The sequence below is a fragment of the Crocodylus porosus genome, unplaced genomic scaffold, assembly GCF_001723895.1.
Source record: "Crocodylus porosus isolate Cpor-Errol unplaced genomic scaffold, CroPor_comp1, whole genome shotgun sequence".
NCBI classification, from domain to species: Eukaryota; Metazoa; Chordata; order Crocodylia; family Crocodylidae; genus Crocodylus; species Crocodylus porosus.
The window spans coordinates 49616360-49628741 of record NW_017728931.1 but is presented as its reverse complement, the minus strand read 5'-3'; the positions used below and the strand labels follow the sequence as shown (position 1 = coordinate 49628741).

Below are 12382 nucleotides of genomic sequence, written 5' to 3'. Positions count from 1 at the left end.
GTTTAAGAGGAGGCTAGATGAACACCTTGCTGGGGTCGTTTGACCCCAGTACTCTTTCCTGCCATGGCAGGGGGGCGGACTAGATGATCTGCTCAGGTCCCTTCTGACCCTACTAACTATGAAACTATGATCCCTTTAATCTCTCCAAATCGATTTGGAACCCTTCAAATTGATTCGGAGAGATTCAGACAGATTTAGTTTGGATGTAGATACAGCTTTAAATGTTTTTTCTACATACCTCTAGGTAGCAGGGGCTCTGAGCGCTGTGGTGCTGGGGCAGATGCACTGTCCCACAGAAGCACGGGGGGCTCCCCAGTGTGTTCAGCAGCTGACCTGGAAGTGGACCAGAAGCACTTTTGGGTCCATCAGGGAGCATGCTGGGGGCCCCCCTTGTTTCCCCCCCCCTTAGCTTGGCAACTGGTGCCTCCTGGGTCGGGGGGGCACCTGGGGTCCCTCTGTGGCAGATTGCTGGGCCAGGGGTGCTCTGCTGGGTACACTCCTCGGCAGACTCAGAAGTGGACCAGAAGTACTTCCGGTCCACTTTCAGGTTCGCTGCCAAGCACGCTAGAGAGCCCCCCTTGCAGCTGTGGGATACTCCATCCACCCCAGCACGGCAGCAATCATGAGCCATGATGTTACTTCAAGGTATGTAGAAAAAACTTTTAAAGCTGTCCTTGTGTCTGAATCACTGATTCACCAAATCAGCATCGAATCATCAGATTCAGATTTGGCCGAATCGAATCGGGGACAGTGATCCAAATCAACAGATTGAATCACTGTCCCCAATTCAGGCCGAATCCAAATCCAGATCGAATAGGGCCTGTTTTGCACACCCCTACTGGCCAACTTAGAGAGCAGATTCCATTAGCTCAGCAGCTAGGGCCAACTGTTAATCAAAGTGTCTATATCATTCATATTATAACTGTGGTATCCATCTCAAAAGTATAGCAAATTAAGGAGACATCACATAGAATAACTAGCATATCTTGGCCCAGTTCTTCCCTCAGCCTCCAGGATATGACACCAAGGTATGAAGGATATGACATCCCCTGAGCAGGAGAACTGGGATCTCTGAAAGGAATGTTCAACCTGTTTTTGCTTATGCTAGCAAGTCTTGAAGTTCAAAGTGTAAGAGGTACTACTTAAAATAAATCAACCACGATAGGGCTATAATTCTGTTTATTATAAATGACCCTCTATTTCCAAACCTTGTAATGGGAGAGGCCACCTTACTAGAAGATTTAATCACCTGTGATGCCATGTTGTGATGGTTTTGTCTGGAAATCAATGGTCAATCTAAACTTGAAGTGGGTCTTGTTGATTGCCACAGTTATCAGCCTTTCATCTACTGGTCATGCAGCTCAAATGCCTTCTTTTTCTCCCAATATACCTCCCCTTGAAAGTTATCTATAGAAGTGGCTTATTTTTTCTAGCTCTCTTACACACCACCTGCCTGCTCCTTTCTGAAGTCTGGTAGTTTCCTTCTCAGATTACCAAGGAGTTCTTTCAAACTAGGTGTTGGGTATGAGGTGAGTTCCCAGGTGAGGATTCATGTCCCCACAATTTAAAGGCTCTTGAGGGGAAAGGAATTGCATGCCCACTTTCTTAGGGCAGAAGGACCAGGGAAACCCTTCTGATCCTGCTGCAAGTACTGTTTTATTTGTGAGCTCAACTGCAGAGAAGAATCAGAATCCTTAGTGTGGTAGCTTCTGTTTCCAAGGAACGCTTTAGCTATGATATGCTAGGGGGTATTGGGTGCTGCTAGGGGACAGAGAATAGGGGACAATGGGGGAAGGCTGCTTACCCTCTTCGCTCAAAGATTATAAAGGTAAGTGGTGGAAGGGCACCTGGGGTCTTTGAGGCGGGTACATGGGTAGGCGGAGTTTTTAACTCCAAACGTCCAAGAGTATTTCTTGAAATTGCTGCAATGCAGGCCCTGTGACCTGGATCCCAAATACCCTACCATTCCAATGGTCTATCTGCAGAGTTTTCTAGAGAGGTTTGCTCCAGTTACTAAATAGGATAAGAAGGAATTAGTTTAAAGTGGAGTTTTCATCATGGCTGATCATGCAAAACTGTTATTGAAAGGGCCTGCCCACCCAAGTCATTTCTGGCACTGGTAGGTGAAGGCTAGAAAATGATATTTAGAGGATTGCTTTTAGGAACTGGCTTGTAGGTAAAGTAGGCATTGTACTAGAACAATGATCCAGGGGAACAGCAAAGGTTAACTGGTTTCTAAAAGCCTGGTTGTGACAAAGTTTCACAGCCTCAAAGTGGACACCCTTGCCTGAGGCCAATGGACAAACAGGCTGTGAAATTTGCATGGTGTTCCCTGAAAACCCATAACAAAGATGATAAGGGAACCTGTTGCATTGGTGCCAGATCACAGTGCCTAGCTGCAAAACCCGGGGATTTCCAGTTTTGGTGGACAGACCAAATTAGGAAGTCAGGCATGCCCAAATTAAGACACCAGTAAATGACCAAATTAAGATGTGTGCACGTGATGGGTTTGTGGAAACAAAGGAATATCCTGACAGAACAGAAAATGGACAGTATGATGATGACTACAGGGAAAAAAAATCTATGGTACCTGGAAATGAAGAGTCATCAAAGGAGTAAGAATACAAAAGAGGGATTTCAAAGCAGCAGAGGTCCCCTGGGGTGAATCGGAGGCCACCATGGACAGAGGGTGCACCACCAGCCCATCTGACCCACCCCCTTGGCCCTCGACCTCCAAGACTGCTAACATTCAAGAAAGAACCACAGGGTGAAGCTCACATACTGGCTAGGAGTATCTTTCCTCTGTGGACCCTGGAACTGGTAGATAAATAGAATAGGGGGGTATTTTGTTTGCCTTGCCTGCATTACTCTCTTTACTCTGTGCATCAATAACATTTGCCTATTATGGCAAGAAGAAGTTGTGGTTAGTCTGAGGGTTTGGGTCAACCCAGAATAAGGTATATTGGTCACAAATCCAGTGCCAACAGTAGTAATCAGTTTCTTGCCTATTTTAGTCCCAGTTTAATAGCAGTGAATCTTTAATGCTGTATGATTTAAGCAGATATAGTGCAAAACTGGAACACTGGGTTTAAGGTCCCCATTAGCATGGGGGGAAACAGGCTGTCAGTTCTCCATTGCAGCTTGAGAGTCCTTCCAATGTAAATAAGTATTTATTTTAAATACTTTCACTAAGTCCTTCCTGTGAGTGTCTAATCAGTGCCAGTGAGAGAGAGAGCTAGGTCCGCTGCTTCTGTCAGCGGACTCTCCCTTCAGTTCCCCACTACAAGATGATGAGCTTTGGCTGGTAGGAATATCATTACTGTTGGCAGTCTGATTCTGCTCTGCACTGCATTCTCTGGCAAGGCATCCATTTAATGTAACGGCAGCAGAAGTCAGCTTTTTACTTCAAATGCATCTCGCAGGGTTATCCCTAGAGAAGTGTGTTTACCTTATAACCTTCAGCATATTTGCTAAGAAAAAGGGGTAGAGGATTTTTCAGTAAAGTCAGTGTTGTCATCTTATGTCCTTGAAGCATGTTATTTTCAGGGGCCTAAAAAATTGTGCAGTCACCTGCATTGAACTTTTAAAAATTCTGCAGTGACTTTTTTGGGAATATCTATACTGAGCAGCAAAAACCAGTCTGGCCTTCCCATGACTGCTGCTTATCATCTCAATACTTCCTTCTTTAGCTAGTGTGGTACTGACTCCATTTTTGAAAAATTCTGTTTGCGTCTTACCTAATGTGCTATCGAGGCATTGCAACTTGTTTTATTATGAAGGTCAACATTCTCCACACAGCTACCCCAGATAACACTTATGTTAAGGGGCACACTGGTCAAGGGTGTCCATGCCCATGTTTGGTAAGCCAGAGATAGCCATTTGCCATGGTTTACTACTAGTCAAGTTAGTTCTTAAGCTGAAGTGGGAGCAGTTTATGCTTTGGTCCTAGATACAGTCCTTGTGAGTCAATCAGGGGCTGAGGTATGGTAGAACTCGTGACATTTACTTATTATTGTTGGATTTTGACACCTTAGGGAGACCTGTAAGATAATATGTGGATTTCAATTATCTGTCAAAGAGGAGTGACCTGAGCAGACTCACCATGAAGTGAATGGTCAGCTGGGAAATCACACAGTGGCTCTTCCTCCTCTTTGTGTTTTCTCTTGCCTTCTAAGTGCTCATGTACTTCATCCTCACTCAGAAAGGCAGCTGGGCTTGTATCCATGGCAGTAGATCTTTGGCAGTGAACTGGCTGCAGCATGTTTGTGTTGGTCTTGGGTGCAGAGCATGCGGCTTTACTCAGCATCTTTGTTGAAGATGAGTCGTTGTCTGATTTCCATGCATTGCTGCAATCTGCGAAAAGTACAGTAAAGGATTGCTTTATATCAGGCAGAGGGATGCTACCTTTCAGCTGCAGTAAAGCAAGAAATGTTAGTACTTATACTTTGACTGGTAGACAGGCAGGCAAGGAGACTTGAACAAGGCAAGCTAGACATCAGGAGGAATGCACTAAATCATGCTAAACTTCGGGGTGAGGCTAGGATGACTTGTTACCTTGACATTTTTGGTGTGAGCACATGTTTGGGCGGACCTGTAATCCCCACAGATCCAACATCTCTCTTTCACTTGACTACATCCTTTCCACTTGCAAGGCCCCACAAGCCAGATTTTCCAAAGAAGGGTGTACTTGTAAGCAGGACCAGAGGTTCAAGAAAGCACAGCACCCACTTAGACCTCTCAGTGTTTGGTGTTTGGCCAATAGTATTTCAATAGGAGTTACTGGATGCTAATTGCTCTTGAAAATTTGGAACCTCATTAGGTGTCCAAATGGAGACCTGGGTGCTTTTGAAACTCTACTCACACCTGGTGGTGCTACGTACTTGCAAGTCTAGCCCTGAGGAATATTGAAACTCTGACCATTCATTACATACTCATCTTTCTCATTGAAAAGCTTCAGACGGAGCTACATGCACAGGCTGCTAACACCACTCCATCAGTTCTGAAGAGGTAGCTGTGTGGAGAGCCATCTAAAGAGTAGTCATCCAAGTTGTCTTTTACTCACTGGTCCTTATCAATTTACCTGCAGTGGACTTGAACTGACCCTGATTCTTGAAGTCCTCATATTTCTCTGGCTTGATAGCACAGAGTACTACTGAGAGACTATCCATCTGATTGTCAGGCAAGATTTTGTCTCGTTATAAAGATGAATATTGTGAGGACCCTGGCTGTTGTTTCTTTCCTGTTTCAGTTTCAGGAGAGTGTAATCTTGCCAAATTTTAATCTAGTTTTGGTGAGGCTATCCCCATGGTAATGTGATTTTTGCCTGACAATTCGTATAAAAAGAAATCTTGACTTTTAATATGCATTATACTGTAATTTTGGTGTAAGTTCTGGCCTTGGCAAAGTCCCTAACTCTTTAGGCTTTATGTTTGAAATATATACTCTTCTGCTCTATTTGTAACCACCATCAAAGCAAAGGAAATTATATTACCTTGAGACAAAGAATCCAATTCTGTCCTCAGAGAAGCACACAGTTACCTCAGTGGGAATTGCACAATAGTATCAGAGAGCACAAGCTAGCATAAAGAAAATATGCTTGGAAGAGCTTTTGGAAATTACCCAAAGCCTTCTGTCAATAAGGGACAATTGTTCAAAAGTTATCTTCAAATTATCACAAATCGCTGGAGAGACTTCTACATACAATTGCATAAAGCCCAACCTGGTTGACCTTTCAAGCTTGAGGCAAGGTCCAACCCTTCACTCAAAAGCTGGCAAGAGGAGGTTTGTGTGAGTTGGTGTTTACTTTGTTCCTCTGTGGGTCTTTTCATTTTGGAGTTAGTGATTAAAATTAGTCTGTTGTTCAAAAAAAATTTGCTATGTAAGAAAGGAGAATGGTCCTGTATAGCTATCACTAACTTAAGGAGACCTGGGTTCAAGTATCTGTTCTGCTTCGGAGTTCCTGTGAACTTTGGTCAAGTCATCTAGCCTCTCAGCCCCCCAGCTCTCCATTTGTAAAATCATGATAATGCCACTTTCTTCCCTCTTACTTGTGTTGTGAGGATGAATTACAACGAGCTTAAGTGTTATAGTGATGGTGGCCAGAGAAACACATAAGATAAGATGCTTTGGGTTTTATGGGGGTGGTGTTTGCTCATATATGAAGCAGTTAAATTACGTTATCACATGACTAGAAGCAAGTATTTTTGGGGAGGTGAAATTTTTTACTGGACTAATAGTATGGTTGGAATAAAGTTAGAGAAACTTTTGCAAGCAAGGCATTCTTTATCAGGTCACCTTGTCTTGAATTCTTACCTGTCCCCAAAAATTCTTGCCTCTCACATAATTCCAGGACCATCATGGCTACAACATCATTCTTACAGTCCCATTATGACATGACATCCTGCCCTTCAATCCAAAAGGTCATAATATATCTCTCTCAAGCGCTCAAATAGCAAAGTGAATGGTCATGATATATGCTCAGAAAAGATGTTGTTAAGCAAGGAAAGAAAAAGACTAGGTGGGAAAAGAGGAGGAGAGACAAAAGAGCATCTTGTATCTATGGGGGTTTGAGTAAGAGACTGAGAAGACCAGAAGCAGGCATCTATTGACAACATCATGGAGGGAAAGTGGGATGGAATAAGCATAGTGGGTAGGTTTGTAAACTCAGTAGCTCAGGGTTTTGGTTGGAATCATGATAGAGAGGGAGCTGATGAGAGAACATGGATACAGGGAGGAAGGATGATATTTTGCTTGGAGGCACTGGAGTGGAAATTGAGAGGCCTGGACTATTTCTTCTGCAGTTTCCTTAGTGAGCTTTATATTGTTGATAAATGCTCTTACTTCTTTCAATGAGTAAATAGTCTGGTTGGGGTGGCAGCTTTATAAACCAGTTCCCGCCCCCCAGCCCAAGACAATATTCTACAGAGAATTATTTTAAAGGTATTTATGAATTTGAGCCAGGGTGAACTTTCAACTGGTGAATACAGCTTTTTGCTGCAAGGATGATAACATTTCAGCCTGGCACCACCTGGGATGCTTGTTACTGATATGCAGAGAAAGGGCTTTGACTGCTGACTCAAAATGGCCTTTCTGGTACGGCTGTCATTTGCACAGGAAATGGTGGAAAATTACAGGTAAGGATGGTAAATCTCTCCTGTTGCCAGTATATCACACAATGTGGGGCAAAGTTTTTTTGTTTGTTTTTTTTTGTTGCTGCTGTGTTGTTTTTTTTTTAGGTTTCCCTTCTCCACCTGTGGTTCAATTTCTAATTATTTTAAAAAAGCAAGTGGGTAGATTACTGGATTTATTTTTTATGACCTGAGTGATGTGATGATATTGACCAGGTGGAACCTGCTCATTTTTATTGCTGTATCTGTCTTCTCTGCAATAAAGTGGGTGGAGCACTTTTAGGGGCAAAGCAAGCAAACAACATATTCAGATTTTGCAGGGTAGTGGGAGTGAATTTCTGTGTGTTTGAACACCTCTCGCACAATGGAAAACAATGCAAGCATAAACCAATATTCTTGCTTTAACTGCTACACAAACAATAATGTCCCATATGGCCAAAGTCTCCTGCTCATGCCAACATGACAGTTCAAACAATTTCCTACTGGTGGAATGTCAGAATGAGAGGAAGTGAAGGACAAGCATTTTTAGTTCAGGCCTATTTCTGTACCTACTGAAATCAAGCTCCTATGGATCCCAGTAGAAGATGGATGAGGCCATGAAACACATCACCCATCACAGAAGGTAGCAGAACTTCCCCCTTTTCAGTCAAAAGGACCTAATCCATCAGTAATTCTTGCCTAAGAAAAGTTATCAGAGTCCTGGCAGTCTACTCAGCAGATGACAGGCAGAGAAGTTAGGACAGCAGTGGTCAACCTTTTGGCAGGCATGCCATAAGATAAGCCCTGACCTCTCCCCTGAGTGCCACTCTGATCCCCTTCCCTTGCCTAATCCCCTGCTCTGCTCTGTCTTTCTTGCCTGACATGCTGATGTTCTCCCTGATCCCTGTCTGAACTGCAGTGTGGGAGAAACTAAAGATTAAATATAATGAACTGAGGGAAACTGGCTTTCACTTCAGAGTGTTCCCTCTTGAGCTTTGCAGGAATTGTTTAAACTCCTGGCCAAGTCCAATATGCCATGGATCCCATGCTGGAGCTTGGCATCGCCTTGCAGTAAGTTTTTCAAAGTGAATTATATGACTCTTAGCAGTGAGGAGTGTGAGGGATAAAGAGCTTATGCTCCTTTCCACAAATCCCACTGAAGTCAATCAAACAAATTTCTATCAACTCTGATGAGTTATGCCTCAGACCTATAGATCATAGCAGCCTGTGGAGAGGTGCTGCACACACTTCTCCCAAGGCGCTGGCAGTACATTTCATCCCTGAGCTGCATCTATTTTTGTTCTAGGAAAGGCCTACATAAACTCTACCAGTGCATTTCAATTCTGACCTGCTCTGTCCTGTTTTTCTTCCTGCCCACCATCCCTAGTATATCTGAGCACTGACTCCCAGCACCTCTTATAATTCCACTCCTGAAGTACATAGACTTCTGGTAATGCAGCTGGACCCTGTACCACACCCATGCCTGCTCTTCCAGTCCTGGAATTCCCTGCAAGTTGTCCAGTGCATTTCAGTTCACACCATACAAGCCCCTACTCCCCTCTCAACCAGCAGTAAATACATCAGAAAGGGGCTGCGTGAGTACATAGCTAATTTCAGACCGAGGCACAAGGTTGAGTGCCTTTGGGCAAGTCTACACCACATCTCAGAGCAGCCTTGAACATAAGCCAATCAGCACGTCAGGTGTTTGATACTGCTCTAAGGTAGCTACATTGCTTCATTATCTGGCATTGATCCAGAGGGGTTGGATTGAGTGGGTGGCATGTGCTTCATGGGCACTCCAGGGTGCAGCATGGAACCAATGTAGACTCATCCTCTGATGAACAGAAGCAGTCATCTTGAGATGTAGGGTTTACAGAGCTCCATTGCTGTTTGGAAATAAATCTTATATGGAGAAACTAGAGTTTTTACTGGAGAAGTGAAAAGGCCATTAACATAGGCATCTATATGGGATACTAACATATGTATGTTGTTGTTGCCTAACAATCAAAAAGCTTAATCTTTGTCCTGCATTTTAAAGCCATTTCATCAATAATAAAATAATTAATATAATAAATAAAATAATATAATAAACATTAAAATAATTTTTGTAGCTTCCAAGGAACATAGGAGTGGAAGGGGCATCTTGGACCTTTAAGTCCAGTCCCCCTGCATTTCTAGGCAACTGTTTACTGAAGGAATTAACCAAACTCACTGCTTCAACCTTTACACATAAATACAATGTACGATACCTGAAACATCAAGGACAACCCATCACATGGAAAGCAGATGAGATGAAGGCACTGATGCTGCCCTGCTACTGAAATGTCAGGGAAGTCATTGGTTAATATATGCTGAGAAGATCTGAGGAAGAGGATCGTGCACCACATTACTGAGAAAGACAGAATCCCCGCAGTCCATAATGCTCCAACCTAGGGGAAAAATTCTTTCCTGACTTCAAATCTGCTGATCACTATGGCCCTAAGTGTAAGTCCAAGGCACTTCAGGAACTTCTAAGTTTTCTAAGTACCAGCAATAACTTCAGCAGAATTCCAATAAAAATCCTCTTTCTTAGCTGTGGCTGTATTTTAGTGCTTCAGAAGAAAATGAACCCTGTTTCCTACCTCAGAAAGCAGTGGTATTCTTAAAGAGAAAAAAAAAATCCTTTATGATTTCAACAAGTGATTGGCAAGAGACCTGAAGCATGGGGTTACCAGGTACCTAAAATGGTAGAGGACCTACCATTTTACCCTGCTTCAGGGACTATAGCAAGGTCCTGTGGGGATCTCTACATAATTTATTTAGTTTTTCCATGTTCTAGTGATTAATTATCTCATGTTTGTGCCTATAAAATATTAAGAGTTACTGTTACTTACAATATATATTTTATATTGCAATAAACATATGGGTAATGGCATTCATTTATCAGGCAGCAGATGTGCAGGATCTATTATTGTTTTTCAATAGTGGACAGAAGAGTCATACGCTCTTTCTACAGCTAGAGTCTCTTTCTAGCTCATGAACTTTCCTCAGCTTGAGCTTGATCTGTTTGTGCTTTTAAACAAAAAAAGAAATACAAATTACAATTCATCAATTCAAGGGATGGGCCTTGCTGTGCTTGCTGCCTCACTTGCGAGGCAAAGAAATAACTGTGCTCTCAGCTGGAACAGTCTGCTGTGAAAATGTATTTGTGTTGATATGCAGTAATAAGAATCCCAGCCATCCTTAGAATCCTATGTAAAGACTTGTCAGAACTAGTACTGGCATTGACAAGCTTAAATATGAATGGAAACAGGGGTGAGTATCTCCAGCATCACACTCCCAAATACACAGTTAATGCATAGTCCTATCTATGCTACAAAAATCTATTGACCTGTGAGTCTCAATTAAGACACAAAAGTGTCCCAAATTGTTAAAGGTAGTGTTGAAGTGATGTTGCCGTGATAGTCCAGGAAATATGCAAGAGTCAAGAATTCTTGTGAGTGATATCTGTTATTGGGCATAGACAAGCTTTTGGGTATTACAGTATTTTTCGTCAGGTCTGTCTGCATCTCTCCACAGACCTAAGGAAGGATACTGTGGTGCACAAAAGCTTGTCCATGTTTATCCCACTCATACAGCTGCTCCACTAAAAGATATCACCTCCAAGAATTCATGCCTCTCTCAAATTGTTAAAACAGTTCAGGCCTACAGGTTTGGATGAGAATGAACTGTTTATTTTAATTATTTTTCCCAAAGCATGTTCAGAATTCCTTTACGGCTTTGCAAAATGAACTGCTCTTTCATGATTCAGGAAATGGGTTTGGTGCTGCCAGCACCAATGCCATGTCTTTAGGAATTTTCCTTCTACTGCCTTGCTAAGAACAGTGTTCATGGTTCAACCACTACTGTAGACTGTCCACTGGATGATTTAATCACCAGGTGGTGCAGACCTATGTGGAGCGGGTAAAATGACACTGATAAAACACTGGTGGTTGATTTACTCTGACACTCCTCATCACTGGTAGTTAAGCCATTCCTGCTGGTAACACTGTTATGGAAGATGAGTCAGAAATTGTTAGGCAAATTCAGCCTGTAAGACCAGGCCATACGTTTAGCCAGGGCCATGCATGACAAATATATTTAGTGCAGAAGTGACCAAAATTCCAGCGTACACAAGAACTGATTTTAACCTTTGGGCTAAGAAGGATGTATACTCAGCTATGGCCAAAGGAGATTCTAATCCAGCTGGTTAATCTGCTTAGATTAAAGCAAACTGTGTTAGACTAGTGAATATTTTGCAATTATTACCTTCAGTCTTTATCCAACCCAGCTGCTCTTGTTTGGTTTTGTCCTATGCCAGAGATATGAATGGGTGCTTGAGTGCCCTGGGAGGCAGTGGCACACAGGGTAGTGTCTCTGTGCTCCCAGTAGCAGCTGGGCTGGTAGTGCAGCTCCTGCAATTTTTACTCCCCCCAGGGTCAGTGCCTGGAGCTGGCGCCCTGGTTGTCCTATCTTCATTATGCTATTGTCCTGTTCATATATGCCATTCAACCTCTGTTAGAATTCACTTTGGACACAAAACAGTTGAAATTGTCCCAGAACACAGTGGTTACTTAGACTGTAACATCTCCGGGCCAGGGACTGTGTCTTTTTCTGTATTTGTGCGACGTCTAATGCCAATGCCTAGTTATGGACCCTGATCCATAACCGAGGTCTCTGTGTGCTATTTTATTACAAATAATATATCATAATGATTAAAACACTGCTGTAATGCAAAGACTAAACTAGGCCTATCTTAAATTTTTCCATCAGGGCTGTTTTTTGTCAGATACGTGGATTGTTTTGGAAGTATCATCTTTGTGCAGAAAATTTGGACTGCTGTTGAAAAACCAAAAATGTAAACATTTTTGGTTTTGGCTTTTTGACAAAAAACTGACATTTTTTGCAGAAACAGAACCATGTTCCAAGTAGCTCTAGGCCAACTGAACAAAGCCAAGGAAATCAATGTTAAGAAGGCCAATGCATTTGCTGGTCTGAAGTACTGGGATTATGTTATCTAGCAGCTAACTAGTCAAGTCCAATCCCTGAAGGAACTCTAATGTCCCTGATGATAAAGAGAGACTATAAAGAAAAATAATTTCTGTTCTTCCCATCCTAGCACTTGAGTTTCAATACTGCTTAGCTACCTTCTCCTTACAGTCCAGTGCTCCCAAGCAGTTGAATTTATTAAAACATGTTACTTTTATGGAGCTTGACTCTATTGGCAGGATCTGGTATAAATCAGTGAAATTCCATCA

General features: G+C 42.5%; 1 protein-coding gene across 2 annotated transcripts in view; it reads right to left on the bottom strand.

The window, feature by feature from the left end:
• Positions 1-12382, bottom strand: part of ISX (intestine specific homeobox) — a 43145-nt gene that overhangs the window by 28876 nt on the left and 1887 nt on the right. For both annotated transcript variants that reach the window (XM_019544814.1, XM_019544813.1), the window contains exon 2: positions 4102-4353. In XM_019544814.1, the coding sequence (XP_019400359.1) occupies positions 4102-4353 (252 nt within the window). The remainder of the gene's footprint in view (positions 1-4101; positions 4354-12382) is intronic.